Here is a 20,575-nt window from a genome sequence, read left to right on the forward strand (position 1 = left end):
TTGCCTCTGTGATACCAGTCATGCAGGCAGCTCGAAGTGCTTTTACTGGGGAAGAACACTATGCCCCGCTAATCTATCACCAGCCAAGCCCTTTATTTACTCAGACACACTTGTGTAGTTTCAGTGAAGTTACAGCTCCCTTCCCCCACAGTCTTACACACACACACACACACACCTGCTCACTTCCCAAGGCTAATGTGTAACCAATTTTGACAGAAACCAAAAGACCAAGACTTAATTGGATCCTGTTGCTGAATTTATTGAAAGCCGACAATGTTGTGCCATACTGGAGTCTGTAACAGCGCCATGAACAGACATGTTTATTTCCTCATTTCATAATATTCATTACATCCTTTTATAGTAATTTGTCAATTTACACAAAAGTCTGTAAATGCTCTATACCCCAGTAGTTTCTTGGATACATCAGACGTTTGTTTGTTTGGATCTTTAAGAGAAATGTGAGTGGGAATCTTTTCTTGTCATCACAGTAGTCCTCATCAGTCCTTCCTTTTGTTAGAATCTTGATCCTTGGTTGTTTTTATGTTCAGCATGAAGTGACCTTTAAAGTCAAGACTGCCAACACAACTTTACAGCTCCTAATAACATGCCAATGAGCACCACACAATCTGTTGTTGTGGATCCAGTTTCAAAACATTCCCGAGCATTAGGGTTTTGTTGTTTTAACCTCCACATTAGACCGGGTTCTCGCCGTCACAGAAAACCTGTAAAAATCAAGGAATTTACAAATTGTGATTTCAAACTTAACCGATCTTAAAAAATAATGTAAATATCATGGAAATTTAAAAAATGTAAGTAATTTTTTTAATTGAATTTTCTATTTATTGAATATGTGTTCTTCAAATAGAAATATAACTTTAAATTAAATTTAAATTATATAAAAAGGTATTTTTTTATTTATTCAGTATTTTACTTACAATATTACAATTTAAAGACATTTCATTGACAATATATATGTTTGTGTATATATGTATATATATAATATTTATTATATTTTAATCAACTTTGTCCTTATCCAGTAGGGATAAATAAGTGTAAAATCATGGAAATGTATTGGTGAAAATGTGTGGGAACCCCGAAGATCAGACTGTTTATTTGTCTTGCTGAGTGTTGCTTTATGTATGAGGAAGCTGTTTTGATCTCGAGCCACAGTAATCAACACTACAGTCAACATGTGGGTGGGACTGAATGTTTTCAGCTTTCTGATAGTCATAACTATCTAAAATGCAGCTGTGCAAGGATGCCAAATATTCTGCATGGCCAAAATACAAGCTCTGATAAAAAAAAAACAGTGCAGGAAATCATGTGAAAGCAAAGGCATTTTTTGTTTGCAGCCCCTGTGGTGAAGGCTGTGCTCAGTGTTTGTTTGAGCAGGACAGGGGTGAGGACATGTGGCCGGCCATACTTGACACCTGCAACCAAAAAGTAAACGCAGCCAGAATCCCTGCTACTAATCAGCTTCAGCTTTGGTTTATTCACTCACAGTCAGAATTCAGTCGAGGAGCAATTGGTGCGCCTAGAGAGTTTAAAAGGGCTTTGACTTTTTCTGTTTTAGCAGATTTGCATTTGTTGCCTGGGGGCTTCACTAATAGGTTTGCATGGGCAGATGTGCAGGGGGATCCTGCTTTTCTTCATAAAATGAGACCCTGTTTGGTCTAAAACAATAAAATTTTATGAACGTTAAGGCAAATTCTGTTGCAGAATAAAACTGTGTGTGGTTCCCAGAGGCATCATTCATATAGGACTTGACAAATAGTCAATTTCTGCTGATGAGCGCGAAATCATTCTTGACATCATTTGGCCTTCCGCTCCTTTATCTCATTGACGTTCTCAGATGGTATAACACATGGTAAAGCAGATGCGCAGGGGGTGTTTGCTGCCTTGACCTCTCGGGCCTCCATTTTGATGCTAATGCCTATGGTTATGAAGGAGGTCTCTGTGGGGGGCCTTGGACTGAGACTATACCTCATCATATAACACCCCCTCCCTCCTGTGCACTCCTGTCCAACTCTGGCACCCAAATGCCTGCGGGTCTGAATGGGCAGGCGGCCATTGGGGCTGTGCATTGTTTGGGGTGTCCCTTGACGCCCCATGCCATAGCTGTGAATGCCTCCATTGAGGGGCCCATATGCGCTGTGTCCAGGAATCTCACTTAAAGTCACGAGCTGATCTCTGAAACGGCACAGAACCTTGTGCTGGCATGCTGGATCCCTCCACGTGATTAGGTGCTGCATTGACATGTGCAAACCTCACTTTCTGCCTTTCCACGAGAGCCTGGAAGATACAGGAGTAGGAGGGAGGGATGCAATGTGAGCCAGAGCTCTCTGTGTGGGTGAAAGACTGCTTTCGGTTGTTTATCACCTCTAGCTAATGCTGACCGACTCATAGGACTCTCATCTGTAATGGGCCACGTTTTGGTTTTGAGGGGGAAAATAAGAATGCCTCTTTTCAGAGGCACTAGATCTTATAGGTCATAGTGTTTTTTTGTATCAACCCGTAGTTAAAAGAGCCTCTGTTTTGTACATCCACGTGAGGTAAAACACCATGAAGATTAATTTGTTGTTGGTTGTGAGTGAAACCCGCCAGCGGTACGTTCAGATGCTATTATGGTGGATTAGAGCCAGCTAGTGTGGGTCTGAAATACACAGCGAATGGAGATTTAAAGTCAAGTTCTCACAGGCTCAATCAAGGAAGGTGTTTGCACATTGAGATTAATCGCGACATATTCTTCCCCATGAGTCGTCCATCCGAGGAAGAGTAATTTTCCACTCAGCTTCCTATAATGAAACTGGGGACCTTGTGTTTTACACAAAGGTAAACAAAATCTTCAGTTGAGGATGGAGGCTCAGCATTAACGGATTAGTTTGTCATGTTTGCTTTTAGGTAAGGGTCTCTAATACTGACGTTTCTTTATATTCTTCAACAGGACAAAATGCCTCAAACGCCACCCTTTCCAGCAATGTATGGGTCTAATGGCTACAACAATAATCTGTATAAGGAAAAGGAAGAGGACTATGAAGGCCTGTATTACCATGACAACAACCTGGTGTCCGGGTCCTTGGAGGCTCTGATTGAACACTTGGTCCCTACGGTGGCTTACTATCCCGATGTGAGTCTATAGAGTATCAAAAGTATTAAGCCAGTTCACAATATTGGATTTTGAGTATTGAAAACACATGCATGTGCCAACATGGATTTTTTTTTATTTTATTGACTTACAGAGGACGTACATCTTCACATTCCTGCTCAGTTCCCGTCTCTTCATTCATCCATATGAGCTCATGTCCAAAGTGTGCCATCTGTGTGTGGACCAGCAGCGCCTCACTGATCCTCAGGCTGACAAGGTACAGGAGCGTCTTTACACTGATTGACATACAAGGTGGCTTCAGTCCCCATGGTTGCTCTAGCATTAACAAGTCATTTTAAGAACCAAGGATAATCATGTGCAATTACAATGTTGTTTACTTTATCTGTAGGCAAGAGTCAGGAAAATTGCTCCCAAGATCCTGCAGTTGCTGACCGAGTGGACAGAGACATTTCCCTATGACTTCAGGGATGAGAGGATGATGAAGAGCCTGAAGGAACTAACACATCGTCTGAGCACTGGAGATGAAGTAAGTCTGCCATTTCCAAGTGTTGGAAGATCATTTCAGTGAAAACAATGACTTTTTTATTCTTGAGGTAATGTCAGCTAAAGGGCAACGCCACTTTAAAATACCTGAAAGGTGCAAAGACATTAGCTTATGCCTGTAGTACCTCTATTAGCATAGACAGAATAAAACCTTTTAGCACGGCTTCTTTAACATTCAACTGGTTAAGACATAGGATGTAACACATTGGGCAAGAAGAGCGTCAACACCTGAGCAATGGGGGCTGAGATTTCTTTAGTCCTAAAGCAATGAGAAGAAAGCTGCTTTTGTCTTCACTGGTGATTTCCCACAGGCTGTATTTAAATAGTTCCAGTAGCGCTGAATCGTTTGTTACCGTGTTACTGGCTTAGCATTTTTTTTCATCAAAGGGATTTTTCACCACATTTTGAGATCATCATTCATGCCAAGTTCTTTCAGAACTTCCCGGGCACAGAAACCAAAGGCACGCTGGTTTTGTTATGTGATTAGATGTTATTTTTTACATCTAGTTATCATTCTGACATCTTATCGGCCAGAGCTTTGTTTGGAATTTGGATAAAGTTGGCAGCTCTCATCAAGTGTTGTCCTCAAACGTCCCTTTGGGCTTTTTTCTCTCATCCACAGCTGAACAGTCCTCCTGTCATGAACTTTTGATTTTGATAATGTACAGTGAAATAAAGAGATTTGCTGAAGCTAGCTCTGGTCATCTCACGTGGTTGTTGAGCATTAGTCTAATGACTAACGGCAGGGCGCTAGATAGGATACACCATCAGATCCAAATGAATGAGGTTTCACTAACTCGAAAAGACAAGCATTCGTCCTCTGGTGACTTGTGTAGTAAACACATGTGTGACCATTGATCTGCTTTATCCTGACCCAGGAGACTGATGACCTTCTGCGGCCCTGCTAAGCTCATAGAGGAAGTGTGCTTCTTGTACCGCCTCCTCAATCTAGTGAAAGGGGCGATAAGATAATAAGACTACAGTCCAAAGAAAACATGGAGAACTATAAGTGAGGAAGGGTCAATGACATAGTTGACCTCTTTATTTGAAAATGTTATTTATGCACCCAATAACCTGAATATAGCTTATGATAAGCAAGTTTTTAATTTCTGAATTAAAACTAATTTTTATATAAAGTCAATGTCAAGATGGTACAGTTGTCTGAATATAATGAAAAAAAAGCCTCATTAAAGGATGAGATAAAGAAAACCTTAAGCAGTTTAGTGTAATCTTACACTGTGTCAAGGTCAATAAGCCTCAGATAATGTTTGACCTTTTAGTGACAAGGCAAGGTTAGTGCAGGTTGTATGTGACCCAAAACCATATTTTTATTATTATTTATTTATTTATTTATTTGTTTGCTTTTTAGAAAATACTACACTCATGTATTCAATGTAAAAAGTTTTTTTTTTTTTTGATGGTGATACATGACATTTTTAGTGCCATTTGAGGGGGAAAATAATTATATATTATTATTCTAATTTTTTTAATGTTTATTTGTTATTATTGTATACCATTTTACACGTTAGCCATGATGATGATGATCACATTTTCTTTTTAACGGTGTGACCACTTAATGTTTTCTATATTCAAAAGTCAAAACATCTTTATGATCTTTACGGATGTAGGCGAGACAAATGAAATCTGTGCGTGAATAGAGCGTCTCATAGAGTGAAGAATGCATTCGTTCATACCCTCAGTGTGTTGACTGTATTATGTAATTCAGTCGCTGTTCTCTCCGCCCATGTGAACGGCATGTACTCGTACATTAATTTTGTTAATGAGTGTCTGTTACTGTGGAACACTGACTCTGCATTGATGGGGGATTCACAGCAGTCAGAGACTCATCGGAGTTAAATGTGGTGTGTTTTCAAATGTAATGACCTGGGTGTGGTGTGTCCAAGCCAGAGTGACCTGTACTCTGAGGTTGTGTCATGTGGATAGCTGTTGCTCACTTGTGCCAGGGTTCAAAATGTGGAGGCAGCACACAGGCAGCTTTCTTAGTTTTCCACAAGTGAGTTGTCTGATCTGCTGCTCAAAATGTCAAGCAGTTAACACAAAGAACTCCTGATAAAAATAATCTTTATTTCCAGTGTGTGTATGTGTGTGTCAGCATATGGTGGACCTTGGAGAGGGAATATTAAGATTCTCTCCGTGATCGTTTATAGTGCTGCAAGGACTTGTCTCCTCCTGTACACACACACACTCTCTTTCTCTTTCTCTTTCTCTTTCTCTTTCTCTTTCTCTTTCTCTCATCAAATCATTAATATTCTTGAATCTGCACAATATGCTAGAGTGCAGGTTGTTCTGAGCCAGATGGATTTATGTGCCACTGACTTCCTGCACAACAGATTAATGGGCCACTTTTTATTTTCTATGCATCAGAAATGAGCACAGAAGCCTGACAGAAATGAAATCATATTTTAAGATTACTTAAGGCTTCTCTTAAGTAGTCTGATTTAAATTCATGGCATGTTTTTGAGGTCTACTACTTGTAGGCCAATGATTTTCAAGCAGACGGAGGATGTAGATACTTGTCTGACTGATGTTGAGCAACAGGTCATGACCGTCGTTGTCCTGTTCTTATGCAACAGAAGTCCAGAACTGTGTCAGGCTCTTATTATTAGATAACTCAACCCCATCTTGTGTTACGAGGGGGAATGGGAGGCATGCAGAACTCTTGTAAACCTTTGAAGGATGTGAATGAAGTGCTGCTGTTTCGTAATCCTGCATTAAATGTTTATATAACATACTCAAGACCATATCTTGGAACATTAGACCACGTAAGCTGAACCAACGTCATAGCTGACCAATCAAGAGAAATTATACCCCTGGAAATGCATTAGATTCCTGCAGAGCAAATACTCTTTGCATTCTCTCAGCTTTCTTAACAGTGTGGGACATAATTGTTGTCTGTCTTTTTAAATGAATGAGTACCTTGTCTTTCTTGTCAATAAAATCATGGTCTTCTGTCTCCCCGTCTCTCTTCAGCTCTATCGTAAGGCTGTGCAGCAGATGACACAAACACTGATCCGTAAGCTCACCACACTGAGTCAGTACGAGGAGGCTCTGGCCAAGATTAACTCCTCTGTGACCGACAGACTAACAGTGCTGAAGACCAAACCTCAGTCCATCCAGAGAGACATTCTGACCGTCTGCAGCGACCCCTTCACCCTGGCACAGCAGCTCACACACATTGAACTGGTGAGTGGGACATGACCTTACACTCCTCAGCTCACTGTGGCTTTGGATTGATTGGTTTACTAAATCAATAACATATGTGGGTTGTTTTCAAGGTGACCCTTTGGACTAACTGCAAAGGTTAAGTTGATGTCGTCATCTTTATTTTTCAGGAAAGACTGAGCTACATCGGACCAGAGGAGTTCATTCAGGCGCTTGTTCAGAAGGACCCTCTTGATAACGACAAGGTCAGCAAGGTCAACTAAAAATATACACAATTCAAATATTATGTCTTGCTCTCACTACAACAGATATCTGACTTTGACCAATCAATACTCACAATGTTTACGTTAACCCTTGGGATCAATGCGCTGTCACCTATTTCACACAAGGTTCACAGCACATTCCTCGTCTAATTTATCATCGCCCAAGCTTCCCTCGTCACGTTCCACACAGTGTCCTTCTGAGGACTAAACCTAGCTACTGGTTTCTTACAATGACCTTCCAAAATTTTGCTCAGCCCTTCCTTGTAATGCCTGTTGCCGTCTGGCTGCTAGACAACAGCCCGTTTTGTTCTGGTCACTGTCTCTCCAGAGGGTCCTTGTATATTGCCATGGCTCTCTGATGTTGTCCGTCAAAGGTAGAGTAGGGTGGATTGGGCATTGTTAGATGGACGACACAGTGAGACCGTAGGAATGTGAAGAATGTAGGGTTAGAGTGACCCAAGCTTTCAGACAGGGTGTCAGTACTCATTCCCTAAACAGATAATAGCGCAGGGCCCAGTGAGCGCTCTGAATCAATGTGCATTGTTGAAGATCATCAGTCATCTCCGAGGCCTTTGTTCTTGGGATCAGAATGTAGGAATCACAGATCCCAGCATTCAGAGTTCTGTGAGATCACTTATAGAGCAATAATTCACAGATGATGATCTGTATAAATTCATGCCAAACAGTTTAGAGCTAAAAAAATTGGATTTGGGAAAATTCAAATGGCAGATATTATAAATCTATGCTAGTTTGTGAAAAAAAAAAAAACTGATATTGGTAAAAAAAAAAAAATGCTGATTTTTGCAGATAACCAATATGGTGTTGGTAAAATAAAGACCATTTAAAAAGTAAACTGGAAAACATTATGGAACAATGTCCTGAATGAAGCTCTTGACCAAACTCAAGCCTCATTTTAATTAACGAGATGATGTTGACCTTTTGAAATTTGGATTCTTGCAGAGATGCTTTAGTGATCACAAAAAAGCAAGTAACCTGGAGGCTTATGTGGAGTGGTTCAACAGACTCAGCTATCTGGTGGCGACGGAGATCTGCATGGTAATTATCTGCTTTTATTGCTTTGACTCATCCAGCAGCTTACATTTCTGCAGGTTGTGTTGCACATTTAGTGATTCTAAATATAAACCTTGTAGAAAATATACACTACCTTTCAAAGGAGTCCGTAAGTTCATAATGTCATGCTGATCTTTCTATTCATCAGAGAACCCAGGTAAAACTGAACCACAGTTTCAACGAGAACATTTAGCAGCACAACTGTTTTCAGCATAGATAAGAAAAGTATCTTGAAGACACTTTTGATGTTCATACATTTTACTTGTTTTTTTTTTCATGCAGCCGGTTAAGAAGAAACATCGGGCTCGAGTCATTGAGTTCTTCATCGATGTGGCACGAGAATGCTTCAACATTGGCAACTTTAACTCGCTCATGGCCATCATAAGTGAGTATTTTGCCGTCCCAAGCTACACTTTGCTCCAGTTCTTACAGCTACAGAAAGCTTGTTTGTTCCCCAAAAATCAGTTTGGATAATACAGTTTGCTGTTTTGTCAGGATTTGCTTAACTTTTCTAATCTCTGCTCTTGTACACTTAACACACACAACAATGTCTACAGACTCTTCAAACAATGTATCACTTTGTGTGTTTGCTGAGCTCTGTGGAAAGTCTTCTTTATTTTTTGTCTTTAGTTGACTAATTTTGATTAATCTGTATCAGTCCATTGTTCGGTAATCTACAGAGAATCTTTAGCAGAAATATTCCAAACACTTTTGTTGTTTGTGTTGGGCTTATGATAATATATAGTACACTTTACCAGCGATAATATAATAAAATAATGATTGGCTTCATTAATCATTCACTCCGTTCTCTGAGCACCCGCCCAGGCCTGTGCCTGAGGCATTATGGGTAGGGGAACAAGGGTGGAGAGAGCCAGGAGAAGAGGCAGCTGTTCAGCCGGTGTGAGCAAGAGCTGCAACGAGGGAGAGGCATCCCTCTGGCAGATGGTCGGTGCTGACCAATCCAATAGACTCATTGAGAGGGGGATTGTGGGAGGGAGAGGAACCAGCTGTCCTTACCCTGCTCATTCCCTGGAGACGAGCCCACGGGCCAGGGCTTTTACACAAGCCTCTCTCCCTGGAGATGGAAGGCCGATATTAAAGCCACTGAAAGAGAACAAACAAGTCATGGGAAAGGTTGATCACTCCTGCCTGTGTGTTTTGGAGGAGCATCAGCGTATGGCTAGGACTGAAAGATCATTCTCTCTGGTGTCATGTTTGAGTGCCGAAGGAGCTCTGGGCCTGACACCTGTTAGTATTGACAGATTGTTAATGGTACCAAAGCTCAGATGGCTCTTTTGTAGATGAATAGATACTGTAAGCTATTGTTCACGGAAGAAAGATCTGGAATGACTTTTCAGTTTTAGATACGGTTCACAATATATTCAGTTGTATTCAGTATATCAATGTTTTCCTTGTTCCAGCAACTAACTCCTTTGTCTCCATGAAGCTATTTTACTTCTGTAATTTAACCCATTATGCAATTAAAATTGTTTTTATTCAGCTAGGACACATTAACTTGATCAAAAGTCAAAGACATTTTAAAGATTTCTATCTATTCATCAAAGAATCCTGAAAATGGTTTCCACAAAAAAAAAATATGAAGAAGCGAAAGTGTGTGTCTTTTTTTTTTTTTTGTTAAGCACAATAGTATTACTAATACATTTTAAAATATATTCAAATAAAAAAAAGACTTACTTTAAATACTGTAATAAATACAGCCTTGGTGAGTGTGAGAGACCTACAAAAGCATATAACAACCGTGTATTTGTGTATAAAAAAAAAAAAAAAAAAAAAAAACGTGTTTTATATATACCAAAATGGAGCCAGGGAACAATACAAATAATGTGTTAGGAAAGTAGTTGAGGTCAGTTTTGGTTTTGCATTTATTTTAAAGCTCCAGAAACAAGTAGATTAACATCTAATTAAGAACTAGCAGGAATCCGTACAGAAGAATCTGATTGGTGGACACACCACTAGTGATTTCCAGTCAACACTCTGAGCTCATCTGGTCATTAGTGCTGACTGCACAAGCCCAGCGTGACCCTCGGCGCTATAAGCTTCACCTATTGTCGGAGGGAAATGGTGCTTCTGCTAATGTCACTGTTCATGTGGGCTCATGGGCTTAAACTGCTCCATTTGCCATAGAGAAACTGCACCTCTGACAGGAAACAGTGTGCTGACCTGTGTCTCTTTCTATACGTGTCTTTCAGCCGGGATGAATATGAGCCCAGTGTCGCGGCTCAAGAAGACCTGGGGCAAAGTCAAAACGGCCAAATTTGATATACTGGAGGTATGTATTTCATCATGTTGGGATTGATATTGTCTTTTTACAGCGGAGGGTGGGTGTGAGTCACTGAAGTGAGGGGAACATGTAGGGGACAACATGAGTGGGAAGAAATCATGGTGAATGCAGTGCTGACACGGCACTAATCATATTAAGTGTCCGACTCTGGCTCTTGTCCCTGTAACTCATGCATGCATGATGCTCAAACCCCTGACAGTATGGACGCCATATCTTGCCAATTTTAGTCCGAAGTGGGCGAGAATTGTTGCTTTTGTGTCATCATTTTTCTGAAGCACTGCAATTCTCGCTTTGAGTGGGTGTGCAAATGTTTACAAAGCTTTTAAGGCCACATTTGAGAGGGGATGAGACCATTAAGGCTTTAATTTTGAATCTGCATACTGTGTTTACTGTCTAAAGAGGGTTTGTTGTCTTTATTTTTAGACAGAAAAAGGCCTTGAACTTGATCTATGACTTATGTACAGGACACACACCTACACACAGTTCAGTTCATTTTGATAATTTTGTAAATAGGGACTGTATTTCTGTATTTCTCGTCTTCAGGGAGGTTCAGCTTTCAGCACTTTCTTTTCTCTCACTCTGCCTTCCTCTTGCTTTGTTCTAAGACAATGGAGGATTGTGGGATAAAAGACTGTCATGCCCTCCCTGTAGAAAATCTTTAATGCTAAAGCTGCAGATATTCACCTCTAGCCTCTAATAAAGTTATATAGCCTGTTCACCTAAAATAGTTTTACAATTTTCAAAATTTTGTGATGTCTTGAGACTATATGTAGCCTTAGACTACTGTCCAGATGCGCTATTTGTGATCCAATAAATGTAGTCTTGGTAAGCTTAAGAGACTTCATTAAAAAAATTGAAAAAAAAATGTTACTGACCCCAAACCTTTAATCCATAATGTATCTAAGAAACTGCCTCTTTAAAGCTGGTTTATGAAAACTGAACTTTTGTGAGCGTCTCACTCGCCGGCAAAAAGTTTTAATGAAGACTGAAAGTGCATGACTTAATAAAAGTCCCATAAAAGAAGGTCCCATCATGAATAGTAATTCGAGTGAATCATGTAGGTTAAAGTTCTAACCGAGACTTAACTATGTAGAATGGGCTTAGAGCTCATTAGATAACTTTAGTTTGTACATTTTTCAGCCCAAGTCCCGAGGTTGATGCATAAACCTGATTTTGTCTTTATTCTCAGCACCAGATGGATCCCTCTAGCAATTTCTACAACTACAGAACAGCGCTGCGAGGAGCCACTCAGAGATCCATCACTGCTCACAGTAGCAGAGAGAAGGTAATGAGCTTTCTTTCTCCTTCCTGAAGTTTTCTCACGTAAACTGTAGGAACCTTTGTTTCATAATGCTGTTTGGATTCAGGAGGCACGTAAATGGTGTTTGAAGTGTGTGATATGCTGTATTGATATTAGCAACAAATGCAATGAGGACAATGAGACGCATTACATAAAAGATGACTGGCTTGAAAGTGCAGATCCCAATCCAGAAGTATCAAATTTACACTAAATTGAGGAAGCGTCTGCCCTCTTTGTAATATGTAATGTAATATGAAGAGTAGAGGACAGTGGGCCATTTGAGGATGATCTGCTGAAGGCAAGGCGTCAGATGCGACACACTGTTTCCTCTTCAATATATGCTCTATTCTCCAGTTAACATGTTTTGATGCTCTGAAGTGTTTTCTGTGATCAACCTCAAAGTCCATCCGTTATTTGAGGCCTGTTTACACTAGTGCGTCATCGTTTTAAAACGACGTTTTCGAAATTAAAACGAGCACTTACACTGCCATTTCAGCTGCGTTTCAGAAACGATCTCTGTCTACACTACATAAGCGCATGTTACGTGACCATTCATGCGCACTGGGCATGTGTGTAAACCAGCAGTCGGTTGCTAGTCACTTGCAGGTTCAACAATGGGCATGATTACGGTTCATGATACGGTTACGCGGTCATCAAGGATACACAGAGATCACATGTGCAGCCACGCCATCGTTTTTGAAAGTTGAACTGAAATGCAACGCAGGAGTTTTCAAACTAAAAAGGGGACTGCAGCATTTTTAAAAGTCTCAGTTTTGAACTTAAGGCATAACGGTAGCATAATTTATGTGTTTTAAAATGAAAATGCACTAGAGTAAACGGGGCCTGTGTCTGCAAAATGGAAGCTCAATATTGTTATATTGTCTTCGTTAAAATCCACAGCTATTTTTAGTGTTCTTATACATTTTTTTTTGTGTGTGTGTACGTTGTTTGTTTTTGTTAAGCTTGGTGAGGCTTGTTTTGCATCTTTGACTGGTTTGGGAGGAGATCTTCGCTGTGTGGGTTTGTGTGGTGAGACAGAATGTTCCAGAGCAACACTGGAATGCTCAGCTTTTCTGTGGGGGGACATGTTTTTTTTTTTCCTTTTTTTTGCATCACAATGGCCTATGTCACTTGTTTTGCCCTAAAATCAAGATGTAAGGGACAAAATAAGTGCATGTTCCAGGGTTGGAATTTCCACCGTAAACAAATTAAATCAGGAAAGCATTACAGCTCTCTTAATGTCTTTAACTCATCAACTGGTTAGACTGCTATTTTTGACTTCTTTTAAGCTTGATGATTAAACTGGAGGTTAACTAGTCAGACGGGCCTGTAGTTTTGTGTTATGGTTTTGTTTTGGCTTATTGATTTATTTCTCCGTTTTGGAGTGATGCTGAGGCTTAAAAAGACTTACTTAATTAGGGTTGAACCACTGATCTTTATGTATATATATTCTATATTATAGATCAGTGGGTTGAACAATAAATCACGTGATATTTAATTTAATTTTCACTGTTATAATTTTTCTTGGTGTGCTTTGATTCATTGTTTTCCACATCTGATGTGCATGTCTACTTTTTTTTAAATAAAGAGAAGTGACACCTTTATCACGTTGAAGGTAAATTTGCTACAATAGAGTTGAGAATTCGGCGTCACGACACACCACTGCTTCCTTGTGTCATCAATCATTGTTACTGCCCTCCAAAGTGGTAGATCCAGTTGTGCTGTGCCCTGTAAGCTTTAAGAAGCTGTTGTTGAAGCGCTTGCCTAATGCAGTCTTATACAGTGTCGAGAACGCTTCGATGGATTCCAGTGATGCTGTTTGACGTGGTTACTTTTTCTTCTTCTTGGTTTTTGGTCAGTTATGTAATGTTGTGTTCCCCTTTTGCCTTCCAGATTGTCATCCCTTTCTTCAGTCTCTTGATTAAAGACATTTACTTCCTCAATGAAGGATGTGCCAGCAGGCTCCCGACTGGACATGTCAATTTTGAGGTAATTCCTGTTTTTTTTTTTTGGCTTGGCAGTAACATGCAAGCTAACATGATGCATAGAAACAACCGCCGTCACGGCTACTGAATAACAATGAATGCTTGAGAAAACACTGTCACATAGCAACAGAAGCATCCAGATTTAGTTCATTGACGTACACATCTGCTGAAAAGAAGTTTCAAGGGCATCAGTTCAGCGTGACAGTTGCTAGAAATGAAACCTAGGCGATGATTTCTAACAGAATGCGTCTTGACTGTGCTGCAGAAATTCTGGGAGCTGGCCAAACAAGTGATGGAGTTCATGACATGGAAGAAGGTGGAGTGTCCTTTTGACAGAGACCGCAAGATCCTGCAGTATCTCCTGACCGCACCAGTCTTCAGTGAAGATGGTACAGATGTTTAATGCTGGTTTACAATTATCTTCAGTCAAGGTTAAATACAATTTTTGCAGTGGTGATCATCAATTCTAAGTCCCTTCATCCCACCTCAGAATCCCAAACATTGAGGGCAGACAGTAGTTTTGCTGATGAAACATCATTTCTGCATTCTATCTTACTTGTTTACTGTCAACTCGTGTCATTAATGTCATGTTGCGCAATAAGCACACAAGCTAGCAGACACAAAGACAATTGCGTTTTCATGTTTGCCTCAGGCGTAAAATGCCGTCATGCCAAATAACAAAGTGACACAAGTTCAGATCATCTCTCAAGAATGAAAACAGGTGGCTTTGTTTTCTTTTGCTGACACGCTCATCTCGTCTCGATGATCTCTCAACAGCTTTGTATCTGGCGTCATACGAGAGTGAAGGACCAGAGAACAACATGGAGAAAGACAGATGGAAATCTCTCAGGTGTGTGTATGATCTGATTCATCAGGGCTGTTGATTCGGATGCTGAGATTGGTTTTGACCTGTCTGAAGAGCAGCGACATGAAAAGATTTAGTTAACAAGGGTTCCCACTGTCAGAGAAATATCAGGGGTTTTTAAATTGTGTTGTCCCGGCAAAGAACCCCCAACAACAATTCATCATAAAATCTTAAAAACTCGTGCTTTAATGAACGCTCAAAAGCCATTGTAATATATGACCTATAAGCAGATTATTTGTATTACAATTAAAAATATAGATGTTTTGCTAATAACAAACATTCATTCTAATTAAATAGTCAATAACTGTAAAAACACTGAATTAAGCAGGTTATTTGTATTTAAATTTGAATTTTTTTAATTCATATTATCTATTTTTTAGACACTGGTTGCCTTTGTTTTACTAGAACACTACATTATATTGTATTATATTGAATTATATTGTATAGCCTTCATGTTTCACAGTATTTACTAGACTTTTGATAAAGGAGGACACTGTCATTTTGATCTCACATTTGTTTCGATCAATTGTTTAAAATACAAACAACCGACAAAAACATCTTCCATTCATGCTTGCCAAAGATCACGCAGTAATAATAGACACACACACACACACACAGACACACGTGCTTGGAAAGGGTGAGACCTCTTGGCTCTTGCTTAGTCACGTTTTCTGATGGCTTTACAACTCAAGAGGGATAGATAAAGAGAGAGAGAGAGATTGCAGAGACAAGTGCTGGAGGTTTTTTTTCTCCTCCACTGCGACAGGATCTGTCACAGCAGCAGATTGTGTCTGTATCAGCAGTTCGTGCTCCGCCGTCTCAGAGCTTGTGTGACTCTCTGTGTCTCAGCGTGAGGATAGTAGCCCTCCAGGAAACAGGGCAGAGCTTCCAGGAAAAGACAGGCCAGCTGAAGAATAATATCCGTAGGGCAAAGTTGCCTTTTATTGCTAGTCTGAAACCAGTTTTTACTTGATGTATCAGGTGTAGGGCACTGGACTTGGATCATCCAACAGGACAAACACTATACAGCGTATCCAGAATTATTGATTCTTTTTCTACCTCATAATGCGATTTTAAGTACTGAACATGAAATGCTGTGTATATTATTACTCCTTTATTTCTGAGCTAGATTGTTTTGAATCATTTTATTCACTGCTCTAATGAAACGATTTTGCTTTATTTCTGCAGGTCATCTTTGCTGAACAGGACATGATGCTGTGTGGAGCTCAAAATCAAGTGAACATTGACAAGCAGGCTGTGTCCCCCTTTTGTCCCCTCCAAAAGTGAGAAGTATCCCTGTTTTTTCAAGGGAGATGACAATCCATATTTTGCTGAACGGTGTATTTTTCTGTTGGAAAGAGCAGCATCGTTTTACAAGGCCCTTCTCTTTCTGTCGTTCATACTGGATATTTCAGGCTTTTCCTCTCTTTGTGCAGACTCCTTTTCCCTCTTTAAAACATGATTTGAGCAGGAAAAAAAATGTCCCCTGACTATAAACCAATCTGTGTTGGCGTTCTTCTCTGTTGACTTCAAGAGTTTGCTGCTGGTTGGCAAACTCCATTGGCACAGGTTGGGGGAAAGGGGGGAGAATTATAAACCAGCATTATGTGTACTGGGTTCCAGTACTGTGTATTTTTATTGTACATGAAGCATTAATTTAAGTCTAGATTTATGTTCTAACTATTTTTTTGATATTGTGTTTGTCAGTTTTTTAATGCATATGAGATGTAATGCATTGCTTTAACCTCTGTGAGTGACCACTGATGTGTGTGTGATAAACCCGCTGGGGGTTGCCGAATGCACTGGATGCTACTATGAATAAAGATGTCAATTCCTTCCCTGTGTAAGCTCTTTTGTGGTAATTCTGCAACATTAAGCTCCACCATCCCTTTCTCTTGTCAATGCTTTGATTATTGACTGTTGATGGAAAGACTGTGTTCGTTTGTCAGTGTTACAGTTGTAATGCTGCTTCTTACACAATGAAGGTGATATTTATAGAAGGACAAATCACTGTGTGTCAGACAATTCTCCCAAGTGCTGTTGTACACGTCCACTCTTGGCCACAGCCAGTGGTGAATGTCGCCCTCTGGTGGTGAAGGGGAGAATACAGCATACGTTCAAGAGGACAGAGTTGAGGACGTGAAGGCGGATCATACCTGTGCTAGCTGAGATTTGAGTCCATGTATAGGATGTATTAGATTTTATTACTGTTATTTTATTAATATTTTCTATTTTCCTTTGATTTTATTTATTGGCCTCAAAAGTATCTGTAGTTTTCTTTGTGTCTGCATTGTTTTCAAATATTTTAAAGATATTTACAGGCGTTTATTATATTCTGTTATTTTGTACTAGGTACATGTTTTATAGTAATTAGATATTGCTCTATTTAATATTTTATAATGTTTATAAAAGTTTGTATTTGGAAAAACTAGCATTTGAAGGTACGAGCGCATAATATGAAGTTAATGTATGTCGGTCTAACCTTTTTTTTTTTTTTCTCATTGGAAACTTTTCACAAATACATGCATTCTTTTCTATGTAAATATGTCTTTTCCTCCTCTCTGTGTATTGGAATGTGTTTTGATTGTTGGGGAAGAATAGTGGTGTGGAGTGAACAGGAAAAAAGGAATTAAAGAATGCCTAATGAAGCTATTTGAGTCTTGTGTTTATGTCTGTCTGGTCCTTTTGAATATGCATTTTGAAAAACTTATGTTATAAATTATATAATATTGTGTAATAACTAATAAAGTAATAATTTTATTACAACTTAAAACAACTATTTTGTTTATTGTAATATATTTATAAATTAATATATTTTAAAATGTAATCGGTTTATCCCTGTTATTCCAAAGATGAATTTTCTGATGTGCCCATTAAACGATTATTATTATTAATATCAGTGTTGAAAACAGTGCTGCTTAATTTTGTGGACACTTTTTTATTTATTTATTTTTTTCAAGATTTTTGGAAAGTTTTTATTTGTAACAAATAACAATGTAAAAGTCTTTGATTTTCAATCCTCTGTTATAAGCAAATGAAGGGTCTGATGATGTAGAGCATTAATCTTCATGACACGGTCGGTCTGTATTGTACTGTATATTCTGTGATGTCCAGCTCTTCAAACAGTCCTCCAGAGATCTTGACTGACCCGGCTGGTGTTGCTGTCGATGAGTTCAGATGGACTGTGATCCTGGAATAAATTGCTTGGACATGTTAATTCATCCAGCCTGAGATTCGAGCAGTCCATGTGGGATCATCAGGCTGGAATGAGAGGCAGAGCTGTGAGTCTTCTTCATCTAGCAGAAGGATGATAGCAGCAAGTGATGTTGTGTTTACTGAGAACAGGAGGGCACTGCAAAAAATAGCATTACCATTGATTTAAAAGATGTTAGAAATAATGAAGAGAGCCAGTGAATTGTAATCAGTTTATACTATATTTATGCAGATTTCTGTAGCATACACAGTATATTCATATAAATTATAATAAATGTAGTGACAATGTTAAAAAATCATGGTGAACTGACTGTACTCTTTTGAGGATGGTCCACATTGAAACGTTTGTACAGAAGAGAAAAGGGCCTCTGTCTCCATCTACTGGTTAAAATCAACAACAACAACAAAAACACCACAGTTGGGATGGTTTGGAAAGATATAGTTTGTAAGTTTGTAATATCATTTTGTGGAAAACATGATATTATAATTATGAAATTATAATTTTTTTCTTTCTTTATTTTATTTCATTTTGATAATTTCAGAGTCCTACATAGCTGCTGTGCTTCTGTAGAGCTGTTACTATAATATTTGCTGAATGTGATGCACAGTTCATTTAATGGCAGCCAGTTTTGAATGATATATTAGTCACTTCAGCTTCAGCAGCTCTGATGTAAGTCACTGGCTCTGATTCATGTTCATCAATGTAAATCAATCCAGCTGCTCTGGGATTGCTGTAATAGCTCTAAGAACTCTCTCTCTCTCTCTCTCTCTCTCTGTGTGTGTGTGTGTGGATACATGGATGTACTTGGAAACGTTCTATAGCTCAGGATCAGTAAAGTTGATAGGATTTAGGTATCAGTGCAATAATGGGAGTCTAATCTGTTTAATCAGTTTCATGACTAGATTGAGAAAGTGAAATCAAAAAATGCAACAGGTCATGTAAAACAATATTTAATTATTTAAAACAATAACATTTTAATTAATAACATTTCAGCAGAAAACATCAACAAATCTATGATTAACTGAGTACATAAAAACGAGAGTGAGAGAGAGAGAGAGAAAGAGAGGGAGATCAATAAAATATTCTGCTGTCATGAAGACAATACGATAGCTAAAGGGACTGAGTGTAGGCAGCTATTGTGGAGATATGACACATGCTGCCAGTCTCTCTCTCTCTCTCTCTCTCTCTCTCTCTCTCTCTATGTGAGTGTGTGTGTGTGTGAGAGAGAGAGAGAGAGAGGTGTGTGTGTGGGGCGTGTGAACGGTGACCGGGGCTGCTGCCTCAAACACACAGCACTGTCTTTCATCCTTCGATGAAGAGTTCCTGTACACGAAAACGGTAGGGTTTTTCATGTCATTAATAAATATTTAGAAACGTTATACTCCTTATAGCGTTTAGTTTAAAGATAAAATGAAGGAACAGGTGTAACGACAGTAGGTCTTTATGAACAGCCCTATACAATTACCAGTACCATTTCAGAAAAAAACTTACTGATTAGAAGTTTATTTATAATTGTGTTTATTTTTTTTTGTTTAGTTTATAGCATGTGGGTTAACTTGAATCTATTTCCTACTGTACACATCCTGTCTAAATTAAATAACATGCATCTCTCATGAATGTAAGGACATAAAGATAATCAAATTTCCTGTGAATTAAACATCCAGATAAGATGAAAACGAAATAACACTCGTATTGAGTTGTTGCACAAAGTTTCTGTATGGAGATGTAGGGATGTGCATGTGGTCTGCTCAGAGTCATTTTACTGTAAATACTGTGATTGTGCTCAAACATTTTCTCTGTGGTGGGAGTGTCCAGTGTCCATTGTGCATTTGTAACCCAGAGTGAATTACAAAACATCTTATTTCATTTTTTTTCCATCAATGAAAGGCAGCAAAGAATGACATCAGCAGATAGTCCAGGAAAGAGCGCACTGCACACTCACAGGGTGCTGGTGCCATCCGGTATTACTGTGCCTCTAAATTATTGATTTGGTCTAAATCACTGGGACCAACAGATCTCTAGTAAAACGATCTCTCTCTCTTAATTTGAGATATGAAAATATGGACGACCATTCTGTGCCTGTCTAAGCCCCTCATAATGAGATACATGACAGGTTGAAAGGACAGGTTGGGAGGTTCCCCTAACCTTTACCATCAAAGTTGTGTTCTGTAGGGGACAAATGCCAGCTGTGGCACCTGCAGATGTTGGGCTGTAACGTTACGCACTGTGTGTACCATGAGCACTCCGACTGACCTGAGAAATGTTTGCCCTGCAAATATTTCAGCAGTTTTGTGTTATCATTCTGAGTCGGTTCTTTAATTGAACTGACTTAACATTTTTGTGAAATGGACTGAATCGATTGGCGTTCGTTTGGAAAGCTCTCTCATTGAATCGTTCCTCTCCTCTGTCAGTAAAACGAAAATGATACTTAAAAGGGTTTAAAAGTTTTAAAACGTGTGCACATTCGTCTTGCTCAAGTAATCTGTGTTGGGACAATTTCAGGTTCTCAGGTTCGTTATTAAAATAAATAGACTTACACTATGCACAATCACACACAGATTTTATCCTTGAGCTCTGGTTGTCCCTGTGACCTTCTCAGTGTAGGTCTATAAATGAATAAATAAAATTTTTTAATGAACTCAAATATTTTTCTAAATTCACTTGATCTAATGGGAACAAACAATGGAAATATTTTTCAATTTATATTCATGTTTTACTACAAAGTATTACAGTATTTACTGTA

General features: G+C 39.1%; 1 protein-coding gene across 2 annotated transcripts in view; it reads left to right on the top strand.

Moving 5' to 3' along the window:
- Nucleotides 1-16,454, top strand: part of rasgef1ba (RasGEF domain family, member 1Ba) — a 73,826-nt gene extending 57,372 nt beyond the window's left edge. For both annotated transcript variants that reach the window (XM_052592479.1, XM_052592480.1), the window contains 13 exons: nt 2,945-3,127; nt 3,240-3,362; nt 3,495-3,632; nt 6,641-6,853; nt 7,003-7,077; nt 8,056-8,151; nt 8,449-8,551; nt 10,377-10,456; nt 11,658-11,753; nt 13,662-13,757; nt 14,019-14,142; nt 14,531-14,603; nt 15,807-16,454. In XM_052592479.1, the coding sequence (XP_052448439.1) occupies nt 2,945-3,127; nt 3,240-3,362; nt 3,495-3,632; nt 6,641-6,853; nt 7,003-7,077; nt 8,056-8,151; nt 8,449-8,551; nt 10,377-10,456; nt 11,658-11,753; nt 13,662-13,757; nt 14,019-14,142; nt 14,531-14,603; nt 15,807-15,831 (1,425 nt within the window). In that variant the 3' untranslated portion in view covers nt 15,832-16,454. The remainder of the gene's footprint in view (nt 1-2,944; nt 3,128-3,239; nt 3,363-3,494; nt 3,633-6,640; nt 6,854-7,002; nt 7,078-8,055; nt 8,152-8,448; nt 8,552-10,376; nt 10,457-11,657; nt 11,754-13,661; nt 13,758-14,018; nt 14,143-14,530; nt 14,604-15,806) is intronic.
- Nucleotides 16,455-20,575: the final 4,121 nt, after the last annotated feature.

Source organism: Carassius gibelio, chromosome A5 (genome assembly GCF_023724105.1).
Source record: "Carassius gibelio isolate Cgi1373 ecotype wild population from Czech Republic chromosome A5, carGib1.2-hapl.c, whole genome shotgun sequence".
Classification (NCBI taxonomy): domain Eukaryota; kingdom Metazoa; phylum Chordata; class Actinopteri; order Cypriniformes; family Cyprinidae; genus Carassius; species Carassius gibelio.